Raw genomic sequence first — 18,469 nt, 5'->3', positions numbered from 1 at the left:
CCAGATTTTTGAATCTTTGATCACTACTAAGTAGTAGCCCTGAATGGTAGTGAAAGACCATAGATGCAATCCCTCAATGGAGTCCTAGAGGCACATTGCTTGATGATCCCATGAATGAGCCTCAAACAAAGTGAGCACATTCTACATAGGTCCATATTGGTCTTTCTTGCAAAAGAGTAGCACATTCGAGTACAGGTTATTCACAAGGAAGGTTAAGGTCTCGATCATACAAGCATGAGTTGAGATGAACAGGCCCACATACCACTGGCAGCCTGTGGATAGTTGATAATCACTCTCTATTTTTCAGATTGTTAGGACTATGCTCTGTGGGGTCGGTGGGCTTTGCAGTAGGTGATGCGACAGGGGTGTATGAGGCTGAGAGGTGGCCAATCGAGGACAGTATGCAGCAACTTTGCAAAGTTCAAGTGCCCACAGTACAAAAACACATTGGCAGTATGCTCTTGACAATGTGAACAATGGTGCCTACTTGATATAAATGCAAATTCTATGAAGCTTCTGGCCCATGTATGAAGTATGTTTTGGAGAGTAATCGACATTATTCTTCAACACATTAACGACCTCATTTCAGGATGTCATTGTGACACGCATGATCTCTCATCCTGACACAAAGGGCACATCCTATTCAAATGCTTTGTGTGCTTGTCCTTCAATGAAGATTTCTCACACTTGCAGAACAACTCCTTCAGTGGCATTCGTTGGTCGCTCATATCACTTGTAAGATGAATGCCACATTATTGTCTCTGCCAAATTCTGCAAACCAAGATGCTTATGCCAAAAATCAATTGGTGCCATATCAACAAGAGTTCCACGGTGCAGTGAGGAACAGATCATACACCGTCCTCATCAGAAAAGTTGAGCAATGAACTAAAGCCAATTCCTCATTATGGAGTCTGGACACAAAACTCTCTCATAAGTGAATCAAAAGAATGATTTGCTTTTGTATTCAAAGGATGTTTAAAATTGATTCCACGACGCAGAGCATTAAAAAATAAAAAGTGATCATACAAAAGGGATATGCGAGAACATAGATTCACCCTTGTAGACTGTTCATCTACTGTCCTTTAGCGGTCTCTCTCAAAACTCAAAGACGCGAACTGTGTGATCGTCCGAGCTCGACAGAATGAACGCCTCACCCCTGCCCAGGAAAAGAGACTAATGAGCATTAAGCAGCAAGGAAAACCTCAATAATGAGCCAAAAAATTTGAAACTTACTGTGACAAAGCAAGATCCAAAACAGAATCTTCATGACCACGGTATACTCTCTCACATGTTCCCGTCCGGCTGTCCCACAATCGAGCCTTTCCATCAAGGCATCCAGTCAGGATTGAATTGGATGTTTGAGACCATAACAGCTTCACTACACCTTCCTGGCACATCACAAAGACTTCAGCTAGCTATCCAACTTCTAAATACCTCGACAACCAGAAACTCAAACTACCTCGTGCTGACAACTACTTCGTTGAGTAGATGTATGCACATCCCATATTTGAAGGAACCCATCCATTCCACCCGAGGCTGCTAGAGGAACACTGAACAAAAACGAACATGATAACCGTTGTTACACCTGATAAGCCCACTTTTACAACTATGCCTCAAAAATGGGACTGCGGCAATGAGCAAAGTGGGCACAAAAAAAGATCTCAAATGAGGAATGCAACATCCACTCCTTCAACCAGACTACAGGGATGCATTCACAAACAGATACACAACAGATGGATAAACGATCTTCTCTCAACAACATTATACGTCCAACATAGGGATTCGCAATGTGACTGCTGTTTTTCCCTTTGCTTTTTGCACCAACCTTTGATACACAACAGTCACTGCTGAATGCAGAGAGCAGAATGAACTCATGAAGCTTTCTCAAATAAGCATTGAAATTCCAACACTCTTTTCACGAAGAACTAGTCCAAGAACTTGATAGCACAAGAGGGTACATAACTCATGCTCAATGTTTTGGCTACAAAAACTCAATTTAAATGTGTAGGGTATTTGAAATTGAAGAAGTTTCGAGTTAAGAGTCTCCTATTTAGGCTATGGCCAAGATTAAAAGGTACTTTCCATCATCAGAAAAAGCCTGCTTAAAAGCAACTCATTGATGTGTAAGCCCCCCCCCCCAAAAAAAAAGAAAAAGAGAAAAGCCTAACAGCTGGCCCTTAAAGCCAGCAAGCAGGGCATGCTATAACATGCAGAAGGCCCCTGCACGCTGTTTGCAAAAGACTGATGAAGGCCTGCAACACCACTCGAGGCTGCTAGGAACAAAGAAAGAAGGTATAGAAAAAATGTTAAGAAAGGCGTTGGGAAATGGTATAAAAAAAGGGCGTGTGAAAACAAGACATACAAGAAGTTCAATGTCTGGAATTTTAGATGAAGTAAACTCATAAATTTACTAGGGTTCAATACAAATCAATAGCCTGCAAACCTCCTATCTTAGAAATGTCCTAAGATTCGAGAAACTCCTTTCAACTTTTGTAAGGAGCATGTCCAAAGGGACCTCATGCTAAAACAAAATCTCTCCATGACAAACTCAGCTCTACCTTGAGAAGCAAGTTTGAGGGTGCAAGAGAAACAAAAGCATTAGCAACACGGATAGCATTCGTACCTATTTGCAAATCCGACACATTCGATCGATTTTGAATGTCCGTTGAGAGATGCCACAACCTAGAAGACTGACATACATTATCAAGGATCTAAGGCTGATCATGAATCTCTGTTTGAACTTAGTGAAGCACCAACAAATTACCTTTGCTGTACGAATATTAACAATCTGGACACTTGAATCAAGAGAACCCGAAATAACGACACTGGAATCCATGCCAATGTCCAGGCAAGTGAGTCCTTCAGTGTGATAAGGATGCCCTGTAAAATAGGGACTTTAACATACAGACAAAATATACACATAGCCACAGAATATGTAACCATTCGTCAGAACCAGATCAAGAGTCACACTGAAGTGGCTAATCATAGAAGCAGCATTAACCAATGGGCCTCAGGCAAATCAGATTATCACTTGCAGACAAGTGCAGTTTTGTTACCTTGAACAATGTGGACAGTGTCACCTGACTTGGGATTCCAAACCCTCAAAGCAGCATCTGCAGAGCCTGTGCAAACAGCCTTACCTGCCACAACATTATCCTTTCAATACAGGGCAATATAAAGCTTTAACATGCTAATCAATCCAGCAGATAAGTGGGAAGCTTTCCTCCTGGACAATAGTCAATGTGCACCACCCCTTCATTATAGCAACTTTCCACCTTGCTTCACTGTCAAGAGTCCAATTCTTTGAAGGCCTGCTTTACTGAACGACCTGAAGCATGCCCCATACTCATCTATATTGAAAGTCCTATACTTTCTCAGTGCTTGGCAATCATCTAGCCCACTGGAATCCTTCTCACAAATGAACATGAACTGTTGAATCTGATTAAGGGACACAATATGCACAAGGGGAAATGTGAACTACTGGCTATCTATGAGTTTCATCCTTTGTATTTTTGCCATGCAAAATTCCTCATAGACTGTCTTGATTTTGCCGAATCCATGTCTGCATGGTAATTTGTCAAATCTGAGCCTACTTTCAGCATTTATGCCTATCTGGCACTTCCACAAACAGACATACGTAAACAACAAAATCCTGCAAGGCTTTGAAAGCGTTTTGCCTCTCCGGATAATCAGCCATCTCTGATGTGTGTCAAAACTAGAAGTGGTTAACCCACACATGCACAAATCCAGTCAAGCATACACAACTCATTTCAATAGAGATGGCTAAGCTTTGTTCCAGACCATATCGTCAACATTGGCATCTCAAACTTGATGGGTATGGATGTAGAGAATGTAGTCAGAACATGCCCTCACCATCTGGCGTAAAGTTGCCACATGTGACACTTCCATTGTGCCCAGCAAAAACACTGAGACATGTTCCAGTGTCAGCATTCCACATCCAACTCGTAAAGTCCTCTGAGCCTGCTAACACAACATGCCCTCTGGGATGCCATTTGACCCACTATCCAGTACAAGAAACAGAAAAACAGAGTCATTGTCATGGATAAAATACTGAAGCTGCATTTTACAACTTCAAAACAAATTTATAAAACTAAATCACACAGAGTGACACTAAATCACTGCATTTCACTCAGAAAATCAAAGAACTTGATCATACTAATCCTACAACAACTAAACTCAGGAAGGACCTCCACAAAAAATTAGCTATCTACTAAGGTAGAAACCCGGATCTTACTTCATGTTCACACAAAATTATAAAATACAAATACCAAAGGGAGAAACAACTACGAACAGATCAAACTCCATGTTAGCAGCTATAGCAACTAAGTTCTTGCATTTAAAAAATTCGCATTCACAGAAAAATACCTTTATAAGGTCAGAAAATTCTGAAATCACAAAAGAAAGGCACACAAGAAAACGGATAAAGAAGAAAATCTAGATCACCTTGTTTGTTTTTGAACCAAAAAAAAACCACTATTTACTTGAAAATGTTTTTAATTTACTTGACATAACACTTTGAAACTAGCACTCAACTTCAAGACAGCGCAAAGACTTACTTTAGATAATCAAAGACAGCGCAGAGACTTACTTTTAGAATCTAGACTCCACACGACAATCCTAATGTAAGCTAAAGACAAATATTAGAATCTACTACGCAACAACCTAGAAGAGGCAAAACAAGAAGAATAAGATCGTCACCTTGCCTGAATGTAACAGTCTTGGACACCCAAGCAAGAAATCAATAGCCACACAAGAGAGAAACTGCAACAAATGAACATGAGAGAGAGAGAGAGAGAGAGAGAGAGAGAGAGAGAGACCTTCTGGTCTCTCTGTCCTTGGCACCTCATTCTTGATCTAGGGAATTCTCTGATCTACTAGCTAATTCCCGTTCCTTTCTTTCCTTGTGCCCTGGGACCTGTGGGTAGCTTCGCTAGCCTCCCTTGTCCATTGGCACGTCAGTCTCAATCATCGGAACCCTAAGACGCACTATCATCTGATCCCCTTTCTTCTCCAAAGTCCTCTGAGAACTTGCATCTAGTTCCTTTAGTTCAAGGGAACCCTCGAATGTGCTATCATCTGATTCTCTTATTGCTCTAGAATCCTGTGATGAGCGGTTCCCGTGATTCATTCTCTTCACCGGCAGACTCTTGCCTTGTTGAGGTGGATACTATCCTGTCCACAAGATAAGTCAATAATCCGGCATGCATTCCACATCGTATGTCCCATAAGTCTCTTAATAGAGTCAGATTTCTGGTTTAGACAATACTGTTTTGGCAAACGACAACAAAACCGCTCAATCTGGTCTCTCAAAGTAATCTTCCGAAATGAAGACACTGGCAAATAAGTACCCCAAAACCTCTGGCAGTAGTCATCCAATGTATCTTTCTTAGTCATCTCGTGTGATGCCAAGCCGTGATGACATCTCTTTCATATTCGTCTAATATCCAAATTTTCTTGAATTTTAACCACGCCGCAGGTGCTTCTCTGCGTAACAACAAAGTTGAACTCCTTGGTCTTCTTGCTCATCTGCCTCACTCTCAGAAGAGGATGAGTTCTCCTCTCCCAAATTGCTAGATGGCCTTCCATGCCTTCTAGACTTTTTCAAAAATCTGCTTTTTTTGCTTTTTCTCCGCTTCTTCCGCCTTTTCTCATCCTCTCTGGAACTAGAGGACGACGTACTGTTGAAATTCTCTAAAGACGAAGAAAATCTGAGTCATCCTCGAAACGAGCACGCTTCTTGGATTTGCTTGCCACCTCGAAACTCGACTTCTCGCCCAAATAGCCGGGGAAATCCACCGAATTCCTTTTCTTCCGAGAGTGCTTTAAGCCTTTTATTTTTTGGTTCATCTTATTTTCAAGAGCTCTTTCTGCGAGTACAACTTCCACTTTTTTGCACTCGTCTGTCCTTTCAGCTTTCTCCCCGACCTGAGAGGAGAATTAATGGCCTCGAGTGAATCTCATCAATCAGGTAATTCTTCAGGTGTTTCACAAATCTCCGGTCTCTAGAGTACTTCCATCAATCTTTTCACACACGTATCAACCTATAGTTGATGTTTCTACTCCGCTCTAGCAAACTTGCTTGCCAAAAATTTACCCACATTCTTTTCTTCAGTTCTCGTTCCGAATTTCAACTTTTCTTTGCCTTCCCACCGAGACATTCTCTCTCTCGGATTCTCCGCAAGAACCCATGTGTACTCTTGGGTTCTTTATGGCTTATGTCCCTTAAGACAAAGCGATGAAAATGGGAGCGCGCCCGATACGGGATGGACGAAGGGTGGGAGTGGCTAATAAATCCGGGATCGGGACACGAATATTCTTTAATTGTCAGGTGCATCGGAAGAGAGTAAGGATTTTGCTTGGATCTAGTACTCCGCACACAAACACAAGGGACACTTTACTTCACTTGAAAGAACTGAACTGAACTGAAAGAATGTGAGGGACAAGAGAGAATAAAGAGACGACACAGGAATGTCGGGTTCTAACCCTCAAGGGCCCCCTTGCTCTGTTGCTAGAGCAAGTACTTTCTTTATTCTTGCACAATGTCGATACAATGATTGAATACTGAGATAATGATGCTGATGGGTACTGATGCTGTGATACTCGATGACAACTATGTCGACGACTGTGACGATGACGACGAGATGTCATCATCAAGTCCGAGATCTGCTACGATGGCAATGAAGGTGTCATCGTCAAGATAGGGATCTGCACAAAATACAGGTTTTGCAAATGATATATTAAGGTGCGGGAACACTTTTGCTAAGTCCCCACTACCTGAAAACACTGAAATTGTCAAAAAACAAGTTCCAAAAACAGGTGTTTTTAGCAAATTTCAGATTTACGCAGGTTTTTGCAAGTGTTTTTATGATGCGACTACATTGGGGAAAGTGCAAATTGATGCAATCTACGCATGTTTGACAAAGTTTGGCTATGTATGACCATTTGTGGCTCAATTTCATGCAATTTGATGCTACAAATTGGGGCTTTTGCTCTTACATGCTTCTAAAGGCTGTGTATTAGTCTTATGTATGTTCAGTGAGGCTAAAAACAACTAAATTTGTTGTTTTCGAGCACAAATTCGCTCGCTGAAATTTCCTACACATAAATTTCAAAAATTGTTTTTTTTGCCCAAATCCACCTATTTTGCCCCAAATTGCTCATGTGACCATTTGGAGCTATAGTGCACACCTCTGTGAGGCTATACTCTGGTTTTTGCGCATTTTGCCCAAAAATTCAGCATATTAGCCCTCCTTTTTCGTGCAACTATGGCCTCATCTTCTTCGGATGTGAAGAATCTCTTCGAGATTAAGAGGTTCGATGGAACAGGTTTTGACCTTTGGAAAGACAGGATCCAAGGAATCCTATTTCTTAAGGATTGTGAAGGGGCACTTGAACAGGTAAAGCCACAGAATATGACGGATGAAGCATGGGTTGGTCTGAACAGGAAGGTTGTTATATACACTAAAATGGCCATGACCGATGAGACAGTCATTGATGTGAAAGGTCTCACAAGTGCTTTTGATGTGTGGGAGAAGTTAAAGGGAATGTATGAGAATACAACGCCTGTCAACCAAGTGCATTTGATGCGAAAACTTGTTGGCATGCAACTAGATGAGTCCAAGAGCGCTACAGAGTACTTGTCGTTGTTCGTAGGTACTTTGTCGCAATTACAAAATTCAAGCTTGCCCCCTTTTGATGATAAGCTGAAAGCTATCTTCTTGTTTATGACCTTAACTGAGTCATGGGAAACATTGGTGGTTTCATTGTCTAATAACCCCAATTTGACCTTTGATGGTGTTAGAGGTTCTATCTTGAATAAGGAAATCAGGAGGAAAACAAGTGGAGAGGGAGGCAGCTCTGCCAACATGGTTAGAGGCAGGACAGAAAAGAAGAATGCCTATGCACAAATGAGTAAGAGTAAGAGTAAGGAAAGGAGAAATGCCAGCAAAGGCAAAGGTGATGTGACTTGCTATCAGTGTGGCAGGAAAGGTCACAAGAAACCTGATTGCAGGTACTACAAAGCCGAGTTAGAACGGAAAAAGAATGGCGGAGACAAAAAGAAAGAGAAGAAGGAAGTCAAGACAGATGCACAGGATAGCTCAAAGGGCAAAGAGAAGTCCAATGTAGCTTCTAGTGTTGTGATTGAGGAGCTGTCAGATGTAGAGGACATCTTGTGTGCCACTTTGTCAGATAATGATGCTTATGACATTGATGCCTCTCTTAATGTTCATTCACAGGACATGCAGATCACCAAGAGTTATCTTATTGATGCTTTGTTGACTGTCAATGATGCATTATCCCAGACTTGGATTGTTGATTCAGGTGCTTCATTTCATGTGACTCCTATCAAGGAGTGTTTCTCTACTTTTAATGCAGGCAAGCATGGCCATGTATACCTTGGAAACAATCATGCATGTTCCATTGAGGGTATTGGCACTGTGCATCTCTCCATAGATGGCACAAATGAGCTTGTCTTGCATGATGTTAGATATGTGTCGGGAATCAAGAAGAGTCTGCTTTCTGTTGGTCAGATGGATATGCATGGTTACAACATCTTGTCTGAGAGAGGATTATGGAAAATGACTAAAGGCTCAAGGTTGATTGTAAAGGGCACAAAGAAAGGGACACTTTACTGCATGCATGGAAAGACCGTGTTGGGCAAGTTTATTGCATTGGCTGAAATTAACTCTCACATGGAGTTGTGGCACAAGAGGCTTGGCCATATGAGCCAAAAGGGTCTTTCTAAGCTTTGTACTTTGAACAAGCTTGATGCTAAAGGCACAAAGCTTGACTTTTGTAATGAGTGTCAATATGGCAAGCAAGTAAAGCGTTCTTATTACTCTGGTGTCTCTCGTAAATCTTGTGTGCTTGATCTTTTACATTCTGATGTATGTAGCATGCCTACTAAGTCTATGGGAGGTGCATGCTATTTTGTCTCCTTTGTTGATGATCATTCTAGAAAAATTTGGGTTTATTTGCTTAAATCTAAGGATGAAGCCTTTGCTGCGTTTAAGAGATTTCATGCATTTGTGACCACCCAAACAGGTAGAAAGCTAAAATGCTTGCGTACGGACAATGGGGGGGAGTTCACAAGTGCTGAATTTAACAAATTTTGTGAAAATTTGGACATTAAGAGGGAGCTTACTGTGCCATACAGCCCCTCTTCTAATGGTGTGGCTGAAAGATTCAATAGGACACTTTGTGAGAGGGTGAGATGCATGCTCTCCACAGCTAATCTCTCTCATGGATTTTGGGGAGAAGCTTTGAAAACTGCAGTATGCAATCGATCCCCTCACATGTCTTTGAAAGGTGACATCCCTGAAGAGGTTTGGTCTGGCAAGCCTGCTTCATATGATCACTTACGCATTTTTGGTTGCGAGGCTTTTGTGCATGTCAGACCCGAGTTGAGGAGTAAACTACATGCCAAATCCATTAAAGGCCTTTTCATGGGATATGGTGAAGAAGGCGAAATGGGTTACAGGATTTGGTTACCTCAGCTCAAAAGGGTTGTACGCAACCAAGATGTTGTTTTTAATGAGGCAAGGCTGCTTCAAAACAATTGTGCCTCAAAGCATGACCATAAAAGGGTCAAATTTCAGCATGACCAGCCACCTGTTAAGCCTATTTTTGACTCTCAGGATGCACCACATATGGCTGAAAATGTAGATGATCCAGTGGTGTTTGAGCCAGATGATGTTGGACAGCAAATTGAGGCTCCTGAACGACATTTGCAGCCACGAAACACTGCTGAAAATGGTGCTGAAAATGATGTACAGCAGCCCATTGTTGATGATTTTATTATGCCACCTGATGTAGACCCATTACTGGATAATGTGGATCATTGGGTGAGGTGGTCTACTCATCCAAGACGGACTGTGAGTAGATATGATCCCTCTTTGCATTACATTATATTGACAGATGAGGGAGAGCCTCTTACGTATGAAGAGGCAAAGACATGTGAGTCAAGCAGTAAGTGGGAGCTTGCAATGCAAGAGGAAATGAAATCCTTGTATGCAAATGATACTTGGGATCTTGTGCCATTGCCTAAAGGGAGAAAGGCTCTTCCTAACAAATGGGTATACAAGATTAAGATTGTGGATGAAAAACCCAAGTACAAGGCAAGATTGGTTGCAAAAGGATATGCACAGAAAGAAGGAATTGATTTTCAAGAAATCTTTTCTCCCGTTGTAAAGCTTACAACTTTACGTGTCCTTTTTGCGCTCGTTGCGGTGCTTGATTTGGAATTGAATCAAATGGATGTAAAGACAGCGTTTTTGCATGGTGACATTGAAGAGGACATATACATAAAACAACCTGAAGGTTTTGTGTTCCTACACGTGAGGAACTTGTATGCAAATTGAAAAGGGCTCTTCTGTATGGTTTGAGACAATCATCACGACAGTGGTATAAGAAGTTTGACACTTTTATGCTGTCTCAAGGCTTTAAACGCAACCATGCAGATCATTGTTTGTATACGAAAAGGGATGAAGATGGTAGTCCCATCATACTTGTTCTCTATGTTGATGACATGTTGCTTGCCGCGAAACATAAGACTAGTCTTGATGCTCTGAAACGTAAGCTAAATTCAACATTTGCTATGAAGGATTTGGGTGATGCAGAGCATATTTTGGGCATGCATATTAAAAGAGATAGAATGCTGAAATTGCTGTTTTTATCTCAAGAAAGGTACATTGCAAAAGTACTTGACAGGTTTAATATGGCTGATGCTAAGCCTCTTGGAGTACCTTTATCTCCATACACTAAGCTTAGCAAAGCAAATTGCCCAAAGGATGAGGTGGCATTGAAAGCAATGAAGGGAATCCCTTATACATCAGCTTGTGGTTCTCTTATGTATGCTATGGTTGCCACTCGTTCCGACATTGCTTATGCAGTGGGAGTTGTTAGTCGATATGTCACAAAGTGATGATGTGGCGGACAGCAGAAACCCTAATTTCTGTCAAAAACCCTAAAATTCTTGCAAACCCTAAGTTTTGCCAAAAACCCTAATTTTTGAAAATCGCGGAGGCTAAAAAAAATAATAATGATGATGATGAGCGACGCGAATCTTGCTTTTTACTCTACGCAAGAGAAAGGAAGAGAATGCTTTTTTTAATTTTTTTTAAAAAAAGAAGAGCTTAAGAGAGAAGAGCTTTTGAGCTCTTATGCTTCTAACTGGAAAGCTTTTGGGGCTTTGCTTTTGGGCATCCCTTGTAACCTTTAAATTAGTGGTGAGGGCCTCACTTCTCAGAGCATCTCGACGCAAAGTCTGAGAGTGAAACCCTAGCCACACTCTTGTACTTTGATCTGATTAATATAAAAAGAAATACCGAAAGGGGCGCCAGTCTTTGGGGCCAACATCTCTAGGCACGGAACTCCGCTGGGCAAGTGCAAATCTATTGTGATCTGTGAATTGTTTTGAAGTGGTTATTTGGTGCTGTCGCGGTTGTTTCTTGACTTGGAGTGTCCAAGTCTGTTACAGTGGTATCAGAGCACGGCCGATTTCTCTTCTACGGGAAATCCGATCCCCAATTTTTTTTTTCCGCGGCACCTCGGGCTTCACGTAAGGATCAGTCAACTCCCTTTGCATCTGGAGATGCAGGTTGGGATCACAACGAAGATTCAGGCAGAGAGTATGGCCCGCCTTGGCCTACTCAGGCGGAGCAGCGAGAGATGGAGCGTCGCCAGTTGATCGGCGATGCAACGAAGATAATGCCCAATTTTGCGAAGGACCCAAAATTTTGCAAAATATATGAGCGAGACTTCTTTTCGGGAAGTGCATGAGCAGTGGCAAAAAACCACTACACCCACTCTCACGAAACCTTCTGCTCACAAGAAATATTCAGAGAAGGATTTAGAAGAGGTGGTTGATGCACGGATCGCCCCAGCTTCTTGACGCGCAAAAGAAAGCCAAAAAACACGACAAAAAGCAAAAGAAAAGCACCGACTTCCCGGGATATTTGGGTTGTCAGTCGACTTTGACAAGGCAAAGAAACAGAAGAAGCGTGTTCGATTTGAAGGAGTACCCAGTTCTTCTTCTTCCTCTTCTTCTACTGACAGTTCTTCTAGCTCTTCAAATTCGAGCGAAGAACACAGAAAAGGTAAAAAGCGAAGCAAGAAACAAAGCTTCGGAAAGGGCAAGAAAAAGGCAAAGAAGACTAAATCTCGCCCAGAGACTGACAGTTCTACTGAGGACTCGTCTACAGACAGCTCAAATTCTGATCATGGAAACTTTTATGCGAACAAGAAGAATTTTTACGAAGCCAACTAGTATGACTTTCTCGAAGATGAAAGCAAGAAAGTCCGAGAGTTCAAGGAAGGTGGCCAGTTTATACAGCAGTTTGACATCGCTTTCGCAGGAGGACGCTATTCAGAGCACTCCAAGATTCGGAGAGCTACCTCTTACCTTAAGGGGAATGCTCGTACTTGGTGGTCCACGCTTCTTTTAAACAAGAGTGCGCCAGTTAAATGGCTGAAATTTAAAAATCTTTTTATTTCTTCTTGGTTGACGCAAGAATATGAACGAGATATACGAGCTGCTTGGAACCATCTTCGGATGACCAAGAAAGATACAATCAATGCTTACTGTGAAAGATTCTAGAGCTCTTTTCTACCCGCCTCTTCATTCAAGAAGATCTCATTCAGAGAACAGATTGAGCGGTTTACCTTGGGTCTACCTACAGAGATCCGAGATCACTGCTTGGAACAGAAGTCAACTTCTATTCAAGAGTTGATGAGTCATGCGAAACGGGGCTTTGCCATTCACTCTAGCAGTCTCACCTACCCCACAAATGAGGCCATGACACAACGAGCCGAACAGACTTCTGGAAATGAAAGTAGAAAGAAAACGAGCAACCCAGAGAAAAAGGATACACGACCCAAGCTTACTCCTGAGGAGAGAGCTCGCTTCATTAGAGAAGGGAAGTGCTTTGGATGCGGGGAACATGGACAAATCTCCGCGAAGTGCCCTAAAAAGGCACAAAAAGAACATAATGATACGAACGACAACAGGCCTGAGAGTTCGAGAGCAGCTGAGGAACGTGGTTGAAAAGGCAGATAGAAAAGCAAAACTGGTACCACATGGCGTGGGACTTGCACCCAATCAAATGAATGAAAGTATAAACTTTGCCGCTTTTTGGGGCAAAGTGAAGGATCAGGAAGCTCTTTTGAAGGAGCCAAGGCCAACTTTTTTTCACTTGGAATTGGCGGCTCCATTTGGAATTACGCCCGACAGACTGATGCCACAAGTGGAGGTAGTTCGACAGGCACCCGGATGGGATGTTGCCATTAGACCGAGCATTGGCAAACTTCGTTTGCAATGACAGGGGTGTTTAGGGCACGCGAGTGACGTTCTACTCGGAATCCCTTGGTACCACCAGAACTACGCCGTGGTTGACTACCGGGCTAAGAAAGCGACTTTGATAAATGAAGGGCTTAGAGATTGTACTTGATGAACTTCAGTTTCTTACTCATTCTTTTGGGAGAGAACTGAACGATGGATAAAGGTTGAATATGTTTTGACATGATCAAAAGAACGCCAAGATTTTTCTCCACACTCATGCCGATTGCTTTTCAGAGGGCCTGAAGATCAAACCATTGATCTGATACCTGGAAGCACGTCACCGAACCGGCCACCTTACCGTGTGAGCCGAGTACAGATTGAAAAGATTATGAACCAAGTGAAAGACCTCTTGGAAAAGGGTCTGTTCGTACTACAGGCGGTTCATACGAAAGTTTGCAGAGGTTGCTTCCCCTTTGCATATCTTAACACAGAAAGCAGTCCCTTTCTCATCGGGATCCACAGAAGTGACTGCCTTTTAGACATTGAAAGAGAAATTGACTACGGGATTAGTTTTGACTTTGCCGGACTTGCAAAAGTCATTTGAAGTATATTGTGATGCTTATGGTCGTAGTCTGGGTACGGTCTTGATGCAAGAAGGCCATGTCATTGCTTACGAGAGCCGATTGTTCTCTAGGCCGGAGATGACAGCACAGATATATGAGAAAGAGCTTTTGGCAGTGATCCATGCTCTTACTCAATGGCGGAAGTACCTACTCGGAGCAGATTTTACTGTCTTTACAGACCATCAGAGTTTGCGCTACTTCTTGTCACAGAAGCAGCTTTCGAAAAAGCAGATGCGGTGGGCGAACATCTTGTCACAGTTTCACTTCCAGATTGTCCATGAGTAGGGACAGAAGAATGTGGTGGCAGATGCTTTGTCTCGGAAGCCGTTGGATCTGGCTATTTCCGCGATACATCATAGGAGCTTCGAGGATATGGTCGATCAGTATGCCACAGATACAGATTTTGCAGATATTTTCACACGGATACGGGATGGGGAGACAGTAGCCTGGATACTCCCTTCGGGAAGGCTACTTGATGAAAAAGACTATGTTGTGCGTTACACAGCCGTTGCGGAAAAAGGTTATGATAGAATGACACTGTCCACCTTTTACGGGTCACCGCGGCATTGCTACCACCATGAAGGGGTAGAGAGATACTTCTTTTCGCCGAGACTCAAAAAGGATGTGGAAGAGTTTGTGCGCAGTTGCTTAGTATGCCAGAAGGTCAATTTTGACAGGCATAAGGCACAGGGATTGTTAAAACCCATACCCACCCGCCCCTGGAAAAGTATTGAAATGGATTTCATTTTTGATCTCCCGAGAACATAGAATGATCACAATGATTTTCCGATTACATGGCACGTCTGAGACGATTGTCTCCGATAGAGACCCCAAATTTATGAGTTTGTTTTGGAAGGCAATTTGGGAGAATATTGGCACGCAGTTGGAGTTCTCGTCATCGTTCCACTTGCAGACTGACGGGCAATTTGAGATTGCCAATTCAGTCATTTTAGATTTATTGAAGTCTTCTATCTCGGATCAGAAGACTCAATGGAAAAAGAACTTACCTTTGGTGGAATTTGCCTACAATAACACGATACACTCTTCGATGGGGAAGACGCCATGTGAGATTGTTGAAAGTGTTGCGAAGGTTCCATCCTTCCTGAGCAGGAAGGATTAGATATTTGAAGCGGATGAATATTCGCGAGATTTGGATACGGCTTTTGCAAAGGTTCGCGAGACTTTGCACAAGTTTCAAGAACGACAAAAAAAGGCAGCGGATCACCATTGTCGCGACGTGAAATTGAAGGAGGATGATTGGGTGCTCTTACGTTTTGAGAAGGCACGCCTACGAAAGAAAAAGGGAAAAAGGAGGCTTTTTCCAAAGCTTAGTATGCGATACTACGGACCTTTCCAGATAACTGAAAAGATAAATGATGTCTCCTTCCGATTGAAACTGCCAGATACTTGGAGGATTCACACTGCATTGCATGTGAGTCTCTTGAAACCTGTTAAGGGTGATGTGCCTGATGATGGGGAGCCTGATGAGCAACCCGAAGTGGAAGAAAACGAGGAGATCCTCGTTCCTGAACAGATTTTGGCACATAGAGATACGAAGAAAGGTAAAGTCCGAAGGCGGTTCTTGGTTAAGTTCAAGAACTTTCCTGCATTTGATGCGAAGTGGATGGAGGAGGACCTAGCAGATACTCCTCGAATTGTGAAACTTTACCTCGATGTTTTGGTTTAGCATAGTCTACTCCAAACAGAACCCAGAATTCAGCTTGGCCGGAGATCTGGTGCAGTGGGATGCACAAGAGGGGAGTCACTCCGCTCCTTTGTCAACAGATGCATCGATTTTGATACTAAAGTCACTGATGTCTCTTTGAGCTTCAGGGATACTGAGAGCTGACAGTATTCTGCTGGATGACTTTATGGAATGAAATTCTTGATAATGATACTGATTTGTTCTTGACTTCTTTTGAGTGCAGGAACTGATAGACAAAATGACTGCATCATTTTGGTCTACTTGATCTCGAATAGACATGGTTGCAATAGGAGTTAGTCAATCGGACATCGATGAGGTCTCAATTGGACCTAGATGTGATTGCTAGCTACATTGCCGATAAATCATACTCTAAGATAAATCATACTCTAAGATCCGAATGAATGTTGAATGTCATGTGATGTCCTGTGATGTCTGGTGATGTCCTGTGATGTCGTGTGATGTGACTGTCGATTTTGTACATGTGCTAGATGTGTGTTCCTAGTACGTAGGTACTAACAGTGAAACCGGCCTGTTCAATCCAAAAAGGGCGGTAGACTTTACTTTAAACCTTGATTTAGCTTTCACCCATTATTAGTCGTCTATTTTACCTGTACTTTCAAGACACAACAAAGGGGAGAGGGATACAGGCTGCTAGATTGCACCTGTATGAGTAGACAGACACCAGATTGGCCCCTAACTTAGGCGCCCCTTTCGGTATTTCTTTATTGTTCAAAAGAGGGAATAAACGCTGTGGTTCCTACAAGCTGCCCCGCACAAACTCGGCTGAATTTCCTCTGTTCCAGCCCGATTTCGGCAGCATAACTGTACTAGAACCCTTCACGGTCAGTATTCCCACGCATTGACCGACTTTCCCGACGCATACGGGCACTTTGCAAAACCTGGCGAGAATCTGCAGCACGCTGAATTCTCTGTTTTCAGCCCTGAAAATGCGCCAGATCACCTGTACAGCGGTCCCCTTGCGTCCCCGAACCTCCTGGGGGTATTAGGGTCCGTTTAGGGCCAAAACCCTAAACCTGCAAAAATACACAGCAGGCTGTAATTCACTGTTTCGGGCTCCGTTTCGCGTGCCGGTCGCATCCCTAGCAAGTCCTCGAGCTCCCGCACCTGTAGGGCTACTTGCCCTTTGAATCGGACGAGATTTCTGGCGTGAAACCTCTCCGAATTCACCTGTACCTGCGGGGGGATTAGCCGCTAGCTAATCCAGTACCTGTGCAAGAGGCTCTTGCCTCGGCAATCACGCATGAACCCACACAACTGTACATTGGTCAAATGAAGAGCCCACTAGAGGGGCATAACATACTGCCAAAGGGGAGAGAGAGGGCAGTGCGTAGCGTGCAGGGCATCACTCCTGGCACCGCACTGTGCATAAGAGGGAAAGCAAGCACTCCATAGCTCTTAACCTGTGACAGAGAGTTGCAAAATGAGCCTCCCAACTATAAATCACGTTTTTGCCTTCTCTATAAGTAGTAAACTGGCCTCAAAGTGCCAAGTGTCACTCATTTGTGCATTTTCCCGCTTTAGACCCTCGGGTCTAAAAATATCTCACCTGTAGCCTCTGTTGACTTGGCCACAGAGTAACAAAATGATCCCCATGTCAAACTGCACGTAATGACGCGAAGACATTTTCAGGTCCCAAAATAGCAGTTCCCTAAATTTTAGGAGATGCTGCCATTGTATCTTTCTAGGTCATCCGACCCTCTTTGTACACTGCGGCCACATCCAAAACTGAAATGTAGCCTCTGTAGCAAAGGATTCCACTTTGGCTAGTCAATGACCCCACTTGGCTAACCATAGTCCTTGTCCAACCTTAGTGCTCTCTTGCCCTCATGCCCGGACTCCCTCTGGACAGTTCCACACTAGCTATGCAATGCAGGGCAGTTAGATTTCCCGAGGGGTGTTTCCAAAAAGTGAAAGTAAATAGATAATAAGAAAGAAATCAACAAAAAGGATAGATAGTAGTCACACACTGGTGACATACCCCCCTCTTGAAATCTCAAACGTCCTCGTTTGCATCTATGTCGTACAAGCTCCTAGTCAACATTGATGTATTCAACACCTGTCGACACATGTACGACACATACATGCTCATTGTCAACCCTGGTGTATTCAACACCTCGTCGACTCATGTATTGCCTGCGTGTGAACCGTGTCCCAATGACATAGTGGTAGCTTCGCACTCTGCCATTGCTTTGAGTCACTAACTTTCCAATGACAAAATGGTAGTTGCACATTTTGCCACTGTCTTATAGTACACGTTGGATCCCGTAACACTTTCGAGCATACCCAAACCGACAGTTTAAGAATGCAGTTACACATGTACTCTTCAATAGAAGCAATCACTGTATCCTTGACAAACTGACAAGAAATACTCACTTCTATAGCACTAATCAAACTTTTGGACATTCCATAAGAGCAATTGCCAAACTGACAATCTGTACAGCTCTAACATTCATGTAACAGGTATTTGATTTGAGCTCACTTTAAATACCATGTACATCATTTGTTTCAGAAGCCATTGTCACACTGACAATCCATGTAGCTTTGAAACTCAAGGGGTCAAGGTAGGTTGCAAATCGAAGGCTTCCAGGTAAAGTGATAACACAGTTGGTGACTCTGCAAGTTCACCTTCTTCCATCCACTTAGCATCCATTGGTGGATAGTTTCTGAACTTTACCAAGTAACGCCTAGCAACCTTGCCTTTCACTTTCCTTTCTTTGTGTGCCAAAATCTGTTCAGGGACCAAGATCTCGTCAAGTTCCTTGACTTCCGGCTGATCTTCAGCTGGCATATCTTCTGGCACATCACCCACATAGGGTCTGA

The 18,469-nt window shown here is 42.9% G+C and overlaps 1 protein-coding gene across 5 annotated transcripts in view; it reads right to left on the bottom strand.

Annotated features, from left to right (window-relative positions):
* The window catches only part of LOC147434117 (transducin family protein / WD-40 repeat family protein), a 112,448-nt gene that overhangs the window by 1,132 nt on the left and 92,847 nt on the right, over window positions 1-18,469 (bottom strand). For 2 of the 5 annotated variants that reach the window (XM_086490710.1, XM_086490713.1), the window contains exons 7-13: window positions 3,874-4,021; window positions 3,057-3,140; window positions 2,765-2,880; window positions 2,624-2,682; window positions 1,460-1,550; window positions 1,234-1,388; window positions 932-1,156 (exon numbers count right to left, since the gene is read on the bottom strand). In XM_086490710.1, the coding sequence (XP_086346836.1) occupies window positions 1,096-1,156; window positions 1,234-1,388; window positions 1,460-1,550; window positions 2,624-2,682; window positions 2,765-2,880; window positions 3,057-3,140; window positions 3,874-4,021 (714 nt within the window). In that variant the 3' untranslated portion in view covers window positions 932-1,095. Of the gene's footprint in view, window positions 1-177; window positions 912-931; window positions 1,157-1,233; window positions 1,389-1,459; window positions 1,551-2,623; window positions 2,691-2,764; window positions 2,881-3,056; window positions 3,141-3,873; window positions 4,022-18,469 lie in introns of those variants that run through there. The other 3 variants (XM_086490712.1, XM_086490711.1, XR_015185341.1) reach the window with 3 other exon arrangements.

The sequence above is a fragment of the Adiantum capillus-veneris genome, chromosome 19 (genome assembly GCF_014529385.1).
Source record: "Adiantum capillus-veneris isolate H3 chromosome 19, ASM1452938v2, whole genome shotgun sequence".
Lineage (NCBI taxonomy): Eukaryota > Viridiplantae > Streptophyta > Polypodiopsida > Polypodiales > Pteridaceae > Adiantum > Adiantum capillus-veneris.
Note: the sequence above shows the minus strand (reverse complement) of the source record. Positions and strands in the feature narration are given on the sequence as shown.